General features: G+C 45.7%; 1 protein-coding gene across 5 annotated transcripts in view; it reads right to left on the reverse strand.

Moving 5' to 3' along the window:
* The window catches only part of LOC114681010 (protein HIRA), an 88805-nt gene that overhangs the window by 11642 nt on the left and 58059 nt on the right, over positions 1-19104 (reverse strand). For all 5 annotated transcript variants that reach the window (XM_028854196.2, XM_028854198.2, XM_028854199.2 and 2 more), the window contains 9 exons: positions 9398-9602; positions 8415-8519; positions 7296-7444; positions 5240-5401; positions 4859-4917; positions 4400-4505; positions 2674-2796; positions 2001-2164; positions 5-93 (listed from right to left, as the gene is read on the reverse strand). In XM_028854196.2, the coding sequence (XP_028710029.1) occupies positions 5-93; positions 2001-2164; positions 2674-2796; positions 4400-4505; positions 4859-4917; positions 5240-5401; positions 7296-7444; positions 8415-8519; positions 9398-9602 (1162 nt within the window). The remainder of the gene's footprint in view (positions 1-4; positions 94-2000; positions 2165-2673; positions 2797-4399; positions 4506-4858; positions 4918-5239; positions 5402-7295; positions 7445-8414; positions 8520-9397; positions 9603-19104) is intronic.

Genomic DNA, 19104 nt, shown 5'->3' on the forward strand with positions numbered 1-19104 from the left:
CTACCACTACTGTTGACTCCCACTGGCTTCCAGTAGAACAGTGAACGGGACCCAGCAAGTCCTTGCATATTTCTCGGAGTCGGTATTCAAACCCTGAATAGAGAAAAATAAAACAACAAAAACAGGGACACATTATTAAAATCAAGAATATGCTAAGTTGTTATACACATCCAAACTGAATGAACAAATATTTTATTATAGGCAAAACATGTCTATCTCTTGCTGTCTGAGGTCTAGAGACACATGAATAGTTTCTCACTCATTCATCACCCTTTGAACAAGATAGGCAGCACCCTCGATGTCTGCTGGGCCCAAGGAAGTAAGACCCAGGCAGCTTAGTGACGAAAAGTTGTGGGAAACCATGGGAACTGGTGGAGGGGAGTGGGTTAACAGGACTTTGGCAGCTGGTGTGAAGAGATCACAAGTCGGGAGGCAACTTCAAAGGGAGGGAGTGGACTGGGAAGCCGCCTTCAGACTGACAGCAAGGGTCACAGGCAGCAGTGTGGGTGATGCCACCAGAAAGTCTAGAGGCAGAGTTTCAGGCAGCGCTTAGACAGCTGAAGCCACTGGGACTGGAGAAGTGAACAGTTCTCACATGGTTTACAGGTGGTCCTCCTCTCACAGCCAAGAAAACAAAGGGAAAGACTGGGCTCTGTCCAAGAAGTGAAGATCCCAGAGGAGGCAGAGCCTCCATAGCATATAAGAGTAAGTTCTGCTCAACACCCAGGAAGAAGCAAACCCTTTCTCAGGGGTGGGTACATGACCTAAGCCATGGCTGACATGACCTAGGAATAAGGACCTGGGAGGTCAACATGTTTAGGAAGGCCAGTGAGCACATACTGAGCACAGAAAGAATCAAAGGGCTCCCCTTTGAAGGCTCAGCAGTAATGTCTACTGTGACCAGAGGGTTTACTAACACACACACAGTCAGCCTGAATCACATAAGCATTGAGATACTGGCTCTGCCAGTCACTTTGCAGACAACTGGCACATTTTTCTATCTTTTAGGTACTTAGGTTTCTTTTCTTTAAATCATATCAAAATGGGGAAGGTGATAAAGGACAAATGTTGGGTATTCTGTGTTGCGTGAGATGATCAAAGAACGAGGTCACTCCAAGATGAATTTTAGGCCTGTGTGGCAGCAGGAAGGTCCAGCCTTTGATGGACTGAACCTTGAACAGCTGTTCAAAGGCGTATTTATTGATGGCTACACAGTTGGGTTGTTTTTTTTGGGGGGGGGTGTTGTTTTTTATTGGGGGGGGGAGATAAACAAGTTCCTCATACCAAAGTCCCTGATCTAATCTATATGATTTATGAAGAAAAGCATCACATCCCCAAGCACTTCAGTGTTTATTGAGTACAGTTTTCAGTACACAATAATCCAAGGGCTCCAGATGTGCCAGGAGCACCTTGTGACTAAAGTCATGCAAAGGCTGTAGAGCTGCTTCAGAAAACAACTCTATAAATCACAGAAAACAATCACTAATTTCTACTAAGATGTCTTCTGGGTCAAAGTACTTCTAGAAAACAACTGTTCACCCTGTGGTTTACCTTAAACACAGTGAAAACTCTTCTGTTCTAATGTCTACCCTTGCTATAGTGACTCAGCTAGTTCCCTACAACACAGAGCAGAGGGGGCAGAGCTGTGGAGAAGCTCTGGAAGCAGAGTGGGCAGCTGTGTGGGTCACTGGAGAGCTCTAGAGGGGCCTCTGTGCCACACACTGGAGGCCAGGGAGAGGAAAGACTGAGAAGACAGGGTGGGAATTTGCCCACCAAGGAACGAGAGGTGGCTGGAGGTCACGGCAGTGTCCTTTTCCAACACACCTAGCTCTCTGTGGGAGGTACTGCTGAGGACACAGGCACTCTGAGAGCCCTGCTGCTGCGGTGGGTGTGGACTGGAGGGCCAGGGAGGCACTGGGGGCATGCAGGATCTTCTAGCATAAGGGGCTCAGAGGAGGAGAAAAACAGTCAACAGACACCCTTCTTTGGAGTGACCTTACCTTCATTCACAAGGTACCGAGCATAGAGGAGCAGCCAGTGGCGGTACTCATGGCTTGACTGCAGGGTAAGTGCCGCGGCAACCTGGTTCTCTAGGTAGGCCAACGTAGTCTCCTGCTGCACCACATGAGGCACAGAGAAGAGCCGGGCAGCTTGCCTTCCAGAGCTGCAGAGACCAGCAAGGCAGGCACAATAAGACAGGGTATACTACATGGGTGTCAGGAGGCTGCTCCCTGTGCCCTGGTGTACCAGAGAGGAGACGGAAGGGTGGAGAGAGGGCAAATAAGCTGTCCAAGCTCCCATCCATCAGCTAACTAATCTATTAGCAGGTGCCAGATTCCTGCCAACCTCCCTATCCTTCACCACAAGCTAGGTAGCATTTTCAAAAATGTCTTGCCCAGTATCTGAGTCCCCAAAATGACAGGCCTATACATTCCCAAACCCTGTGCCAGATGGGTATCTATGACCCTTAGGGCCCTCAGAGACAGTCACCTGGGCCTTTGAAGTGAAGGGGCATACTTGACATACATAAGACATACTTGACATACATAAGTAAAAACTAAAAACCCATTCTGCACCGAACAGCAGTTAGGACACAGGAAACAATTAGGGACCAGACCCAGTTTCCTCCCAGTACAGGACTGTTGCAGTGGCCAAGATTCCCAGCTCACATACTTGGAGGTGCGGCCCTGAATTATGGCTAACGGTCCTGAACACAGCATGGCGTCCTGGGATGGTAGGCTGTTCCTGAAGTCTGCACACTGGGCCAGTGAATCTTGCTTGTCAGAAACCAGGTTCCTGAGAAAGCAAAGGAAGGAGCAAAAGTCAGGAAACAAGAAGACAAAAGATCAGGGGGATGGAGCAAGCCCTACCCACCACACTGGCAGCAGACCAGTGGAGACAGCAGGAGTCCTCCAAGGTAGGTGCCCATTACTGGCAGGTTTTCTAGTCGAGTCTGATAAATGTTTATTCTAAGGCAAGGCTGATGAGAGGAGTCTCACTCAACATTTTAGCTACAGTCTTGGTTCTGTCTAATGGACTCCTGTATGAAATGTACTCTGAATGCCTGGCTCACGCAATGCTGTGGCTGCCCATGGCCCTGCATGAACTTGCCCTGCTCCAGAGTCTGTAGGCAATCCCAGGCCTCCAGCTCCTCTGTGCCTTCAATCCTCCTGACAAGGCTGCACTCCCACTTTCCCAGGACCAAAACAAAAAGTTGATACATCTTTTCCTTCTTCTGAGTTTCTGGAAAGTCAAACTTGGGATCCTCCTGTCTCAGCTTCCTGAGTAAGCACCATTGCTACAAGCATGTGCCACCATGGCTGGCTTATCTTTTCTTAAATGATCAACATTTTTGTCACTACAATAATCACACATAATACACAAGTATTTGCAAATTGAGAAAGGACATAGCAGAGATTTGTTTTTTTAACTGAAAAATGAAATCTCAGTGTTGAGTATGAACTTGTGCCCTGGCTACTCTTAACAGAAAAGGAGCTAGGCCTGGTGGTAGTGGTGCATGCCTTTAATCCCAGCACTCGGGAGGCAGAGGCAGGAGGATCTCTGTTGAGTTTGAGGCCAGTCTGGTCTGCAGAGCAAGTTGCAAGACAGCCAAAGCTACACAGAGAAACCTTGTCTAAAACAAACAAACAAAATACTGAAAAAAAGAAAAAAAGAAAACAAAAAGAGACCTAGAAGGCAGCATACTTTGGTTCAATGAGAGTCCCTACCTCAGTAAATAAGGTGGAGAGCAATAGAGGAAGACACCAGACATCAGCCTTCTGGCCTTCATGCACATGCTCACATCTGCATACACCTATACACATATCCACCCCTACACATGCAGATACACATATACACATGCTCACATCTGCACACACCTATACACATACACATATACACATGCACACATACAACATTTTTTAAAATCTCTAATGTATATTTTACAAATACAGAAAGTGGCTCCAAATTCCAAACTAGTCAAAGATGATATAGAAATCACAACAGTAGCCTGATCTCCTTAAGTCTCAAAGACCATTTGGTCCAAGTAAGTCCACAAAACTGACTATTAACAAGGCAACCATGGAGCTGATACCCCCATGTGTTGATGGTGAAGAAGGCTAGTCTAGCAAGAGCCACAAACATTTTGCAGTTATCTGTTCTGATAAAACTGGCTCCAGGAAATAATATAGGAGGCCAGTACCCTTACCCATAAACTCTGAAGGGAGGGAAGCCCAGATTCACAATATCCTACAGGACAGTAGTACATATACAGGGTGTCGGTGAAAGTTCAATAGAAAAAAGTCAAGCAGGACTGACCACCAGGGCCCAGGGCCTGTGCTCTGGTGTCCAGTGTAGACACACTCCCGGGGAACAGGACATAGATGGGGCAGCTTCTTACCATGTGGAGAGGGATGGATTAAAGCAGTATGCTTTCCCATCAGACAAGTTCATCACTGGGATTCCATGCTGTGTTAGCAAGATCTGTGATACCGTCATATCACTTCCTAGGAGATACCATGGGATTAAGTTCTAGTCAGTAAGCATGAATGCATAGTCACTAATGGAGAAATCCGAGCCCTGGCTCCCACAATCCCAACACTAAACCTCTGGACTGCTGATACAAAATCAATATACTGTTGCTTGGAGCTTTAGCCAAGCCATTCTGATAACCACCAGGATCTTTGTCACCTATTTCAAGGACCCATTTAATCATCTGCCCAGAAAGCAGGTCTCCCTGCTACATAAGCTCAGCCCTGTCTCACTGGCTCTCTACACACACTAAGGGGCCACAGTCCCTATCTGTCTCAGACTTGGGACTCTGCCACCAGGGGAAGAGGAGTGCCCACCATAGGGTTACCTGACAAGATGGAGTGTAGAGACTCTTCTTTCACCACAACCACCTGCCTGTGAACATCCCTAAAGAGACAGGGGAACAGCTTACTCTACACCCAAGTCAGAGGCATCAAAACGTCTTCGCTGCTCAACACCCTGGTCCCCACATTATGTTCCCAGCCCATTCTGCCCAAATCTACAAGAGAAGCTTCAGGTAGCAGAGCCACTCCCAAGACCCAGACCCACCCTGAGGTAAACAGGAGTGTGGCCACCTCTGCTCAAAGACACCTCATCGCCAGTGAACACTAACTGCCCTTGGGCCCACTGGCCGCACCTCTGTTGGTTCCCCACCAGACCCCTGCAGAGCCTGGAGGCCCCAGCCTGTGCCTCGGTGTCTGCCTCTCACCAGACAGAGAGTGTGGCTGCAGCGGTGAGTGCCATGACGTAGGGGCCCGTGCAATGCAAAGTAGAGATTGGAGATGGAAGGAGGATGGGAGGCAGAAGACGGCGACCACAAGCAGAGAACACCGACAGCATCCTCTTTTCACAGGCAACACATACCACATCACTGCAAGGGAAGAGGAGGGAAGGCGTCACAGGGGCCGGGTGAGGGATGATGCAGAGCCTTCGCTCCACCGGGCCCCGCTGAGCGGGTGCTGCTACTGGAACAGCAAGGACGGGGCTACGCAAGGGCCAGGGCAGGGCGAACGGACAGTCAGCCTGCTTGAGCTCTTACACAGGGACTTCTCTCTCCCCTCTTCACCCAAAAAGCTGCCCACATTGATACTGATCAAGGGGAGAGGTGCTTCACAGAGCTACCGTACCTGACGGTCACCCAGAAAATGTGTCTAATTCATCAGATGAGACCAGAGTGCCCATGTGACAGTCTCCTGGCTACAACTAGCCAGGGGAGTCTAGACAAGGACCTGGGGACAGGCTGGGAGAAGGGTGGGGACACTAGCACTAGCTGCTACAGAGTCCGGACTGTCAGGGCTAAGACATGAGAGGTATGTTATTCTATGAGCAAGGAGTACTTCACAGCAGCACCCCTGATCAAGATATGGTCCTCAAGGAGGCCACTGCCTTCCATGTATGGCTTCTAAGGCCAGGCCATTGGTTCAGGGGTTACTACAGCTCACATCCTAGCAAAATATATGGAACACCCTTCATTATTATCTAGCCCAATGAGGCAGGGCACATGGGTTAGACATCAGTATGGGCAATTTAACCATGCATCAGAGTACTCCCAACTCTTCCATAATGAGATGTTACTAGATTCTAAGAAGGGAGGGCAAGCAAGACATGTTTGTTTACAACTGCCTGTTTTCAAAGTACAAATACAAGAAAACTTTGAACAGGACCCAGTAGCAGGGAGGGAGCTCTCTTGATGATGTGACTAGGTCCCATCTGATCATCTCTCATGATCGGGGCTTTCCTTTAGCCAGCTCCCAGCAATGAAGGTGCGACATGGGCTCCAGCACTGCACTGGGATCTTTGTGGTCTGGCCTGGATGTTTAGACTGTACAGAAGGCCCAGTTCCAGCAGCTATTGCCACAGGAGATATGTCTATGCTGACATCCTTGGGCCCCTGCTGGGTCACGCCACAGGCCTTGAGACCAGAGACATGCAACTGGTGCCCACAGCAATATGAAGCACAGGAAGCCAGGACTTAGAAACCAGGGAGCCCATGCCAAGGGAAAACCCCAACAACTGTGGGGTCCTTCAGGACTTACTACTAGAAACTCACTTGGGTCCAAGGGAATCTTGAGACCTATAGCTAGGTGAGAGGCATTCACACATGTCCTCAAGACAGACAACTACAGATCTAACTGAAATGGTTTTCTGAGTGATCACGGCTGTAAAGCCTAGTATCTGTTACACTGTCCTGACTGGTCCTGAGGACAGGACACAAGACAGAACACAGTCACCATAAAGAGCGCTCCTTCCCTGCTACTGGGTCCTGCTCAAAGTTTCTTGAGTCCAAACTTTGAAAACAGACATTGGTAAACAAGATAGCCTGGTAGGTGCCTGAGAAAGTGCTGGTCATTTCAGAGTAAGGCGAGGACAGGACTCTTGTGCTGCTGTAAGAAGGCCCTGGGTGACAGCACTGACCTGAGACAATCCCACCTCCAATGCAGGATGGGTTCTAGTCAGCAGCAGGTTCTAGGTTCTAGGACTTGCAGCAGCAGCCGTCTAGCCCACCCTCAGGACTCTGGATGAAAATCTGGGGTCCAGGGAAAGCACCTGCCCAGACCAGGGAGAAGCAGGCAGACCTCAGAAGGTCTCAGAGCATCCTTGTGAGAGTGTGAGGGGAGGGCACTAACACTGACAGCTTGGGTGCTGCAGGGAGGAGACGGTGAATGAACATGTTCACAAGGCCCAGCAGAAGCTGACTGGAGTCACCTTCTTCGCACGGTCACACTCCATAACTGTGCCAACGCTGTCCTCCCTCCTGCCCTTACCAGCTGCCAGCAGCGGTGAGGACACGGCTGGTGAGCACCGTCTCCCACTCCTTCCCTTCTCGGTTGCACTTCAGGCGGCTCAGCCTTATTCCCCCAACGGCGGTCACTTCATTTTCCACCTCAATGTACATGGAAGGGTCAGAGCTCACCTGGATGAGGGAAAGCAACACATGTCTTTTCAGTTAACAGGGGCCTGTTCAGGTCGTGGTCCCTGTACATGTGGGACACTCGGGGACTGTATGGCAACCTGGGCTCTGAGGCAGCGCAAAGACAACAAAGAGTCCGACTAGGCTAGCCAGCAGAGGAGGATAACAAGGACTAGAGGAAGAGGAACAGGGAAAGAAAGTTACCATGTCATCTCAGGGGGGTGTGACTTGACCAAGAATATACTGTAAGGACTACAGCCACACAGAATGAACTTGGGAGTAAGCCTCCTATTTGAAGGATTACCAAAGACTGAAATATTTGATAAGAGAGGAAAGTATAAAAATAAAGCCCCAATGTGCTTTTCATATTAACTTCCCTATGCAATACTATGGCATTACATAATAACATCATGGTCTAGTTTAATGCCTGGCATGAAATGGATTCAGCCTTATACATATCTGCACATCCGATATATATCTAAGCTGGGTTTCTGTATGGAAACCTAGGCAGAACAGCTGACAAGTTTAGATGAATGGCCACACAAGTGGGGGAACTGGGGTGGACGGTGCTCAAAAGCAAAGAGCTACATTCTCTTTACCAACAGCAGAAACAAGGCCCATGTGTACTAAGAAGCAGCTAAGGACAGTGAGACTAGACAAACCACAAACACATGTGCCTTGAAGCTGTCAAGGGTGGTGGAAGAGACACTAGTCAGGACTTGAAGGAGTGGTTGTCAGATCTGATGTAAGGGCAGCCCTGGCAGTTGGGACTTAAAAGCCAAACTAGAGAGAGAAAGAGACATGGGGATGGGGATAGGAAACTAGCAGTTCACCCCAGTCAGCTAGTAAGCCTCCAGAAGGGAATGGAGAGCCGCTGGAAAGGAGTCCCCAAGGTGTGACAAGGTAGGGCTTATATGAGTTAGGGGAGAGAGAATGTGTGCGCTCGTGAAGGGGTGGTAGGGCAGGTCCTCACCTGGAGGGTGAACGCTCTCTGCGGGCCTGGAATTGGCAGCTTCAGTGCAAGTGCTGGTGCAGACAGACACATGGCCTCCTTCTCTGCAGACAGGGCAGCTGGAGACTAAAAGAGCCAGAAATACCCCTGAGCCCCACCTCAACACTACAGGGTAGCATTAGGGACAGTAAGTCACCCAGAAGTGAGGACCTAAAGTGAGGCTGGGCCTGCTCCCAAAACATGTCCACCTACTCTGGAAGACAGAAAGCACAAGGGAATGCTACAAGGATCCCCACCTGACAGATGAGGGGGCTGACATCGGGGGACCCGTTGTGGTGTAGCTATTTCCTCTGAGTACCATCTCGCCATCATGGAGCAGAGACTGCTGTGGTGACCTACAGAATATGTTGGCCCCACGTCATGGCAATGAAATAAGCAAAACAATACAGTGATAGCTGGGTCTACAGTACCAGTACTGGGGCTGTTAACATTCTTGCACTGAAGTTGGGGAAGGACGCTACTAGACCCTCACCTGATAATCATTCCAGTCACCACACCCTCCCACCGTCAGACTGCACATGGTCTTAAGGAATGAGTTAGAGCAAGTAAGAGGCAAAAAGCTTGACTGAAGATAGGACTCCAGTAACACAGCCTATATGACGTGTCACCTATGCTAGGGTGGGACTTTCCAATGGTGTCACTGCTTCTGGATCATCTACACTCCTTGTCCATGCTCCTTCAGTAACCCCAGCTGGACCTGGGTGGAATCGTTTCTTTGATCTGTTGGTACCTATCTAAAGTAAACAGGTACTTCTTTTTTTGTCTCCCAGGACAAGTTCTAAGAGGCCTGCTCAAGGTCTAGAGGAGTGGCAGGCAGGTCTGAAGGAGCATGGCCTACAAGGCACAACCAATGTCTAAGCACCCACACTAGTAAGACACCCTACGCATGCAAGGGCCCCCCAAGGAGACAGGGTAGGGCAAGCAAGACAGTCCATAGGCCTCACCTGGACAGACAGAGACATGGGCAAGAGACGAGAATCCTTCCGAGGGCGACCTTTCTTCTTCTTTTCCACTGTCTCTACCTCAAGCTCAAGTTTCCGCTTGGATAGTGAAGAGGGCTTGGCCAGGTGGACCTTCTCGTCACTGTCACTACTACTCTCCAGGAGGTCCCGAGGCCTCAGCTCTTTCACGAGGTTCTGCTCTTTCAACCTGAAAACAAAGACATCTGTAATTCTGTCTACAAGGCCATTCATTCTGTAATGCTCTTTTAGATTTTATATTTTATGTGTATGTGCTTTGCCTACATGTATATCAGTGTACCATGTGTGTGCCTGGTGCCCTCCAGGTCAGAAGAGGGCACCAGACCCCATGGAACTGTAGTTACAGACAGTTGAAAGCTATTGTGTGAGTGCTAGGAATTGAGCCCAGATCCTGTGTGACAGCAAGAGAGCTCTTAACTTTGAGCCATCTCTCTAATCCCCACACTTTTTAAAAAATCCACTCTAGAAGAATTCTGGTTTCTCCTCCAACAAAGCGCTTGAGAGCTGATGTTCAATAGCAATAAGAGAGTTGAGAAAAAGAAAAGCAGCAACTCTTCCTGACCCATCAAAGGATGAAGGTGTCGGGTACATGCTAGACACTGAATGTGCGCAAGCTCGGGTTAAAAACTGTTGGAGGGGCTGGAGAGATGGCTCAACGGTTAAGAGCACTGGCTGCTTTTCCAGAGGTCCTGAGTTCAATTCCCGGCAACCACATGGTGGCTCACAGCCTTCTATAATGAGATCTGGTGCCCTCTTCTGGCCTGCAGTGCAGGCATGTGTACAGGCAGAACACTGTATACATAGTAAACAAACAAACAAATAAAATAAATCTTTAAAAAAAAAAACCTGTTGGAGGCTAGTAACAGAAGCTACACTATCATTATTTTTATTTCCAAGGACCCTTCTAGGTTTTCAGTCAAAGACAAAGAAAATTCCCCATGGCTTTGGGGGAAAGCAACCGTTTTGAAACATGAACGAACCTCCATTCTCCAAAACAATGTCCTGCTCAAGAAAACTACTCTTCCAGGGCCTTGCTCACTGTGGATGGGACAAGCAAGCAGCCTACTACAGAAACCTCCAAGGCCCCTCTAGTGCCTGCTCCCCAGGCTAAGGAATTCTTTTAAAAGAAAATAAATAAAGCTAGGCGGTTGTGGTGCATGCCTTTGATCCCAGCACTCGGGGGCAGAGGCAGGTGGATCTCTGAGTTCGAGGCCAGCCTGGGCTACAGAGTGAGTTCGGGAAAGGTGCCAAAGCTACACAGGGAAACCCTGTGTGTGTGTGGGGGGGGGGCAGATAAGCCCATAGATTGTACTAAATTCTATTGATTCTGGTCCAACCACAAAAGGGGACAAAATCAATCCTAAGATTCTAGTATGGTTCTCCTACTCAACACTAGGGGTACCAGAAATCAGGCAGCTCCCCATTAAGCAGACAGGGACAAGAGGTTCTAGGTCGATTCATGTACTTTTTGCTTAACCACTTCAGAAGATGAAGTTCCTGCTCCTTCTCCAAGATAAAATCTTGGTGGGCTTTTTCTTCAACAGAGGGAGCTCTTTGGAGAGACTTTTGAATCTTGGGGTGGGAGACAGCTCCTATGTCTGGAAGCAATCAGCTTTCCTTTCTCTGTCTGGACTATCCAATCCCCCCGAAAGAGCCTAAACCAGCCTATTCTGGGGAAAAAAAGGAACCCATCCTACCATTATACATATAAAAAGTCTTTCAGACAAACTTGGATCCAGCAACGGATCTCCCACTGGGGAAGCTGTCTCTTCGTGTGCTCTGCTCTGTGTGTGCTTTCATTTTCAATAAAACTTGGCTAAATGCAGAGAGCCTGCTTTTCCTGCTTCTGCCTTTTTCTTCTTTAAAACAACAGAAAAGAATTCCTTCCTGAAAGCCCAGACAACATCACCATGATGACACCAATACTTCCCCCCACCACCACAGACTGCTGTAGCAGAGTACAACTGAGGGACGTTTCAGGGGACAGTCAAAGACAACTGGGGAGACAGAACAAAGTTGCTGTATGAAATGATGTTCCTAACACCTACAGTTATAGGAAACAGAAAACAAAGCCAAACTTCTAGCCTATACAATATAATAAAAAATTATAAATCATGATGAAAAATAAATGAAACCTAACAACAGCAAAAACAACAAACAAACAAACAAACAAACAAACAAAAAAGACAAAAATAAATCCCAAAACAAAACACAACTTCAAACAGAAAAAATAAATAAATAAATAAAATCTGGGCATGGGGCTGGAGAGATGGCTCAGAGGTTAAGAGCACTGGCTGTTCTTCCAAAGGTCCTGAGTTCAATTCCCAGCAACCACGTGGTGGCTCACAACCATCTGTAATGAGATCTGGCGCCCTCTTCTGGCCTGCAGACAGAACACTGCATACATAATAAATAAATCTTTAAAAAAAAAAAAAATCTGGGCATGGTAGCACACCTTTGATCCCAGCACTTGGGAGGCAGAAGCAGGTGGATCTCTGTGAGTTCAAGGCCAGCCTGGGCTACAGAGTGAGTTCCTGGTCAACCAGAGCTACATAGAGAAACCTTGTCTCAAAAAAGTCAAGTCAGATTTGGATACTGCAGACTTCTAGAACTAGCAGATTAAAGTTTTAAACAAGTGTCATTAACACACTAAGCTGTGGCAGACAGTGTCAAAAGATAATGTTGTAATGATTGATAATGACAACAGCTGAGAATAATAAACAGCAAAAACTTCCCAAAACCAAGGAGAGACAGCTAACTATAGATGCAGGCTCTTTAGAGAGCACTCAATAACAAATATCCATACCTAGACATAATATATTCCAACTACAAAAAAAAAATCTAAAAAGGTGGGCAGGGTGTGGAACCATCTTTGAAATGTCTTTCTTTATACCTGCCACACTGAACTCCTCTCCTCTTTGTGAAAAAGCGTTGTTTTGTTCTATCAAATGTAGCTAGCTCAAGGGTCAATATTCCATAAACCTCCCCAACTTGTGATTGATTTGCCTGTTTATGTATATCCTAGACTACTACAGCCTTACTCTTCATGCCCATTAGCTAACTGCATCAGATTGTAAGGGCAAGTTCCCAACAATGGGGTGAGATACAGTCTCCATCTATCTCAGAATAAAACCTAAGTGAGATTCCTACTTGTAAGCTTGCTGGCCTGTTTGGGCCAGATAGCACACCCTACCTATGAGCTTGCTGGCCTGTCTGGGTCAAATAGACACTCTACCTGTGAGCTTGCTGGCCCATTTAGATTGGATAGTGCACCCATTTTTCAAGAAGAAATTACCAGGCCAGGTTACTTTTGCTTTATTCCTGTGTTTCCTTGTCAGACACCAAGAATATATTTTCCCAGCTTCTTCCAGGCCACGCCACCACAGTGTAGTGACATCTCTGCAGCAATGAGTCCAAATAAATCTTCCTTTTCTTAAAAAACAACCCCCACCAATTATTTCATCTTATTTATAAGGAAAATGGTTGAGACATTACACACTTTCTATTCAAACTTCTGGGGTGAATGGAAATACTTAAAGCATTAAAAAACAAGTATAGAGGTACATATCTGTAGTTTCAGCAACTAGGGAGAGTAAGCAGAGTATTGTATTGCAGAGAGTAAGTATTGCACGTGTCTGGAAGTTTGGAACCGACCTGGGAAATACAGCAAGACTCCATCTAAAATAACACTCAACCTAGGAACCCAGAGGCATGGTGGTGCACATCTGTAATCCCAGCTTTCAGGAGGCTGAGGCAAGAGATCAGGGACATCCAGGCCAGCAGGAACTACACAGCTACACACTGTCCCTCAACACAAAAAAATAAAGTATTTTCTCAGATAAAAAGGAGAGGGTTGGAGGGAGCTCATTAAGTAAAAGGAAACCTGGGTTCCAGTTAGACAGATCAGAAGGTAGAGTACTTTCTCTGCAAGCATAGGAAGCCACATAAGATCTCAAGCACTGGGCTGGGGCTAGAAACAGGTGGATCCTGAGAGCTCTCTGGCTAGTCAGCCTATTCAAAACAGTGTGCTTCCAGTTTAGTACCTCAAGGCAGAAGGGGATAGAAGAAGAAACATGACATTTGACTTTAACCTCTCACACATACATATATATGCACTTGCACACTCACACAAGTACCACACACATGCAAACAAATAAGACAAATAAGTGTGACAACCAATCATGTTGACCACTTGGTTGCATCCTACATCTGAGCAGCACTTTCTAGTGTCAGCTAGATAAAAGGACATGGAAGAAGGAAAGCTTGCTTTTGCCTGCTTGCCTCCACTTTCACTGGCAAGTTCATCCATCTACTGTGGGAAGCCAGCTGGGAGACTGGCTCCCACATTTTACCCCAGGGTACTCTTGAGGAGGGAGGGATAAGAGGTTTAGATAGATAGATAGATAGATAGATAGATAGATAGATAGACAGAAAGATAGATAGATAGATAGACAGACAGATAGATAGATAGATAGATAGATAGATAGATAGATAGACAGATAGATAGATAGATAGATAGATAGATAGATAGATAGATAGATAGATAGAGGGGAGAAAAAGATAGAAACACAGGATAGCATCGGAAGGGCCTGGATCCTTATCCACCGGGCCCTCCTATCTAAAGGGCTATTTATAGGAATGCCAAGGGGTGGAGCAAAAGACCTCCCCCTAGCTCAGCCAATCACCTAGAAACCATGCACATGGTCAAGCAATCCTCTAATGGAGCTCTGCTGGGTAAAGCAAGCTCAGATCTCAGTAGAAAACCTTTGTGGGTCTCCGCAATCTACCCTGCTGCTGAGACATCCCCTCACTGGTATTAGAACATATTTCTTCAGGATTGCAATGCAGACTGAAGACAGGCAGCTCTCCCTGAGTCCTCCAGGACTGCAGCACTGGACTGGGACAGCTGAGACACGCAGCCTCACGAAACAGACATGTTACACACACACACACACACACACACACACACACACACACACACACACCACACACCACACACACACACACACACATATATTCATTCATTATATTAGTTCTGTTCCTTTAGAGAACCCTGGGTAGTACAATAAATAAAGGACTTTGTTTATTTTAAATAACAAAAAAGCAGTGGAAAGCCTCACCAACAGAAGGAATTATTAGGAATGTAGTATCAGGGCTTAAAAAGGAAGGGCACTCACTCAAATCAAAGAAAAACTAGTAAAAATGCCCAATGGGATACACAAGATGTTTGCACACTGTGAAAAGGCCAAATTATAAACAATTCCATGCCAGAGGCATAAAAAATACTTTCAATATACTCCTAGCAGAAAATTCACCAAACTCAAGAGACACGAGACATAGAGAACACCCAACAGATAACAGAAAAAAAAAAAAAAAGAAAAACAAAACAAAACAAAAAACCTTACAACGCATTATGATTAAAACACTAACTACAGAGAACAAAGAAAATGTATTGAAAGCTACAAAAGAGGAATGCTAAGTCACATATAAACTTGGCAGGTCCATCAGAATAAAAAGAGGTATCTTAACAGAAATTTTAAATGATATAAGGACTTGAAAAGTTGTTTTCTGGTTCTAAAGAAAAGAGCTACCAACTAAGACTACTATATCCAGCTAAACTGTTACAACTGAAGTAGAAAGAAAAACTCTTCCCGACAAAAACTAAAGGAATTTATAAGCACCAAGCCCTACAGTATCCTACTACAGAGGACACTAGAAGGAATTCTGCAAACTAAAGAGAACGGACGCTAACACACCCAAAAAGTTGTAGAAAAACACTAACAAGGCTAAAGCAGTTGTCAAGAAAAGCAGGATTAGGAAACTGCCAAACACACAAAATCAGCAAAATAACAGGAACTAACACATACCTTTCAATAATAACTCTGAATATTAATCAATGATCTCAATTCCCCAAAAGACACAGACAAGCAGACTGGGTTAAAAACAGAATCCACTTATTTGCTGCCTCCAAGAAACACACTTCACCATCACTACTTTGGGGTGAAAGGATGAAAAAAGTGATTCCAAGCAAATGGAACTAGACAACACACAGGCATCACTACTCTAACATCTGACAAAATAGACTTGAAATAAAAACTAGTCGGAAGTGACAAAGCAGTTACTTCATATTGATTAGGGATATAAGCTGTCAAGAGGACATTACAATTTTAAGTGCGCACACCAAATACAGGTGTACCCAATTACCTAAGAGCCTTGATGAACTGAGACTCCCACAGGGAAGCAGCCTGGACTGATGACACCTGTGGACGCTTCTGGTCAGGAGACCCCCACACTAAACCCGATGGTGTCTACCACTTCCAGACTGCAGGGGACTGACCTCTATATGGATGGACTCTTCCACCCCCAAAGTTCCCCTTTTCCGTCCTGTAAAACCCCAAGACTCCCACACCACCTGTGCGCAGTCTCCACTTCCACAGCGAGACGGCAGCCCTTCAGTAGTTCCGGTTACAGGAACAGTTCTGCTTCTGCAGGTGCCCGTCTTTCTTTGCTTTCCACACCGCTTCCATTAATCACAATCTAACGAAGGTTACCAAGACAGGTCATCCATACATAACAGCACAGGAAGAACTCACAGAGAAACATCAAAGCTAAATGGTAACACAGATCAAATGTCCTTAAAAACATCTACAGAACCTTCCACACAAACCTACAGTGCTGTAAACTGTCTAGATCAGTAGTTCACAACTTCTTTGGGAACTGAACAACCCTTTCACAAGGTTCACCTGAGACTATCAGAAAACACAGATAAATTTACATTATGGTTCAAAACAGCAGTGAGATTACAGTTATGAAGTAGCAATGAAAATAATTTTATGGTTGGTGTCACCACAACATGAGGACCCTATTAAAGGGTCACAGCATTAGGAAGGCTGAGAACCACTGGTCTAGACCACACTGGCCTGAGGGCATGTTTCTAGGAGACTGTCTTGATGGTTAGCAGAGGTAGGAAGACTTGGCCTCTGGTCTGAGGGGGAGAATTCCCTAGGCAGGCAGTCGTTCTTTCTGGCCCTGACCGGCTTGACGGTGTTGCCTCTGTAACGACTGTAACCTAGAACTGTAAGCCGAATCGGCGTGCTCCCGACGTTGTTCCTCAGAGTAGTTGTCACAGCAACAGAAACCAAACTGGAACAACTGCAGCACAACAGATCACGTGCTGGGACAAAAGCAAGCTTTGGTAAATATAAGAAAACAGAAACAACCTCTAGCAAATACAGCTAGAAATCAACTGTAGGAGGAACTACAGAAATACACAAACTCCTTGAAATTCACAAAATACTATTAAGTGACAAATGGGTCCATTAAAAAAATGAAAGCACAACATAACAAAAACTTTATGATACAAATAAAAGTATTTCTTAGAGAGAAGTTTATAGTGACAAGTGCCTACATGTTAAAAAATAAAAGAAACCTCATAAAATAAATAAGGGCGTGCCTCAGAGCCTTAGGAAAAACAACAAAGAGAATAAACAAAACCCCAAATCAGCAGACAGAAAGAAATAATTAAGCTCATCAGAGCAGCAAGTAATGAAAAAGAAAAAAAAAAAAAAAGAGTTGGTTCTTTGAAAAGACAAACAAGACTGACAAATCCAAGTTAGTGAGAGTGAGGACAGGAAGTCATGGTAACAGACACAATGAAATCCAGAACGGCACCAGGGCATACCTTAAAAACTTATCATCTGTTAAACTGGAAAATCAAAAGAAATACATGAATTTCTAGATGCATAAGCCACGATGAGATAATTTAAAGAGATGAGTAATAAGCAATGAGATTGAAACAGTGATAAAAATAAATCTCCCAAATAATAGAAATCCAGGCAGAGAAATGTACTGCAGAATTCTACCAGACGAGGGGCCTACAATTTGGCTCAACAGGTAAAAAAAAGCACCTCAAAACTGACGAGGTCCTGAGTGAAATCCTGGGAACTCACACGGTAGAAGGAAAGACGCTATCCCTGGACTTTACATGCATAAGGTGGCATACACATGCAAAAACTCATCACTGCTAATATGAGTATAAACTAGCACATGTGCTCTGAAAATCAGTAAAGGCTGGGCATGGTGGGCACGCCTTTAATCCCAGCACTCGGGAGGCAGAGGCAGGTAGATGTCTGAGTTCCAGGCCAGCCTGATCTACAGAGTGAGTTCCAGAACAGCTAGGACTACACAGAGAAACCCTGTCTGGAAAAAACAGAGGGGGACGGGATGGAGAGAAAGAGAAAAGAAAGAGAGAGGAGAAAGAAAGTCAGTGAATTACCACATAACCCAGATATACCACTCTTGGGCATATACTGAAAGGAACACAGCAATGCTTACACATACATGTTTATTTCTACTCTGTAATAGCAAAAGGATGAGATCAACCTAGATATATATTCAACAATAGATGAATGGATAATCAAATTCTGTTTCATATATGCAATGGTATCCTGTTCAGCTGTAAAGAAATGAAATTATAAAATTTGGAGGAAAATTAATGGAACTAGAAAATAATGCATTAAGTGAGGTAACCCAGGTCCACAGTAATCACTTCTCTCTCAAATGCAGATCCTAGCTTTCAGTTTTTAGATATCTGCATTCATGTGAGAATGTTGTGTTGAGTCTAAGAAACAAGAAAAAAGACCACGAAAGAGAATAAAACAGGTATGAATGTAGGAGGAAGTACAATCCATGTGATATGAATGTAGAAGAGGGATATTAGGAGTCAAAAGGGGAAGCAGGAGGAGGAGCAGAGAGATGGAGAGAAGATGGCACAGAATCCACCAAAACTAACAGTATGTGAAAAAACCATAAGGAGACCTGGCACTTGGTAAATCAATGAAGTTTTAAAAAGAGAATAAGAGTGAATGGAGGCACCAGACAAGGGTGGATCAAACTGTTCCCAGAAGCCACCATTATTAAATTAAAAATAGCCATTGGTCAGGGAGCCTTAAGGATCCCAAAACAATACAAGCAATTGTACTAGATGGTAAAGCCAAAGACACCACACACTCTGAAGACATGGAAAAATCGAGCTGGAACCGGAACGGGCTTTTCTTCCTTGCTAGCTAGTCCTCATGGTGCCAGACGGTGCTGCAATGGCTGATGGGACAGAACTGTCATCAACAATCTACCCAGCTGTGGCCCTTACATAGTACATGCATACTGACTGTAAGAAAAGCGGACCCACTGGTACAACAGCACGTGGTAACCATGGAACTGAGGCCCAGCGGGTGGTGGCGGCACACACCTTTAATCCCAGCACTCGGGAGACAGAGGCGGATCTCCATGAATTCGAGGCCAGCCTGGGCTACAGAGCGAGATTCAGGATAGGCACCAAAACTACACAGAGAAACCCTGTCTCTGAAAAAAAAAAAAAAAAAGAAAGAAAGAAAGAGAACTGCGATCCACTCCGCAAGAAGGAACTGTACTGTCTGGTACTATAAAGCAGACCCTACTCCAGAAGCTACAAGGGTTGTTTTGCTAAATGGATATGCTGTGCCTATCAAAGTGCTTATGTTTATGTTCACAGATTTGTGCTGCTGCCAGCCTTGATCAAAGATGCTTCTTTTTGCAGTGGGCAGCAGGAAGAGACAACTGGCCAAAGTACTGAGACTAAGTGAATGCTGAGTGCTCATCCACATATGGGGAAACTAAGTCACATCCTCATTGTG

The sequence above is a fragment of the Peromyscus leucopus genome, chromosome 12 (genome assembly GCF_004664715.2).
Source record: "Peromyscus leucopus breed LL Stock chromosome 12, UCI_PerLeu_2.1, whole genome shotgun sequence".
Lineage (NCBI taxonomy): Eukaryota > Metazoa > Chordata > Mammalia > Rodentia > Cricetidae > Peromyscus > Peromyscus leucopus.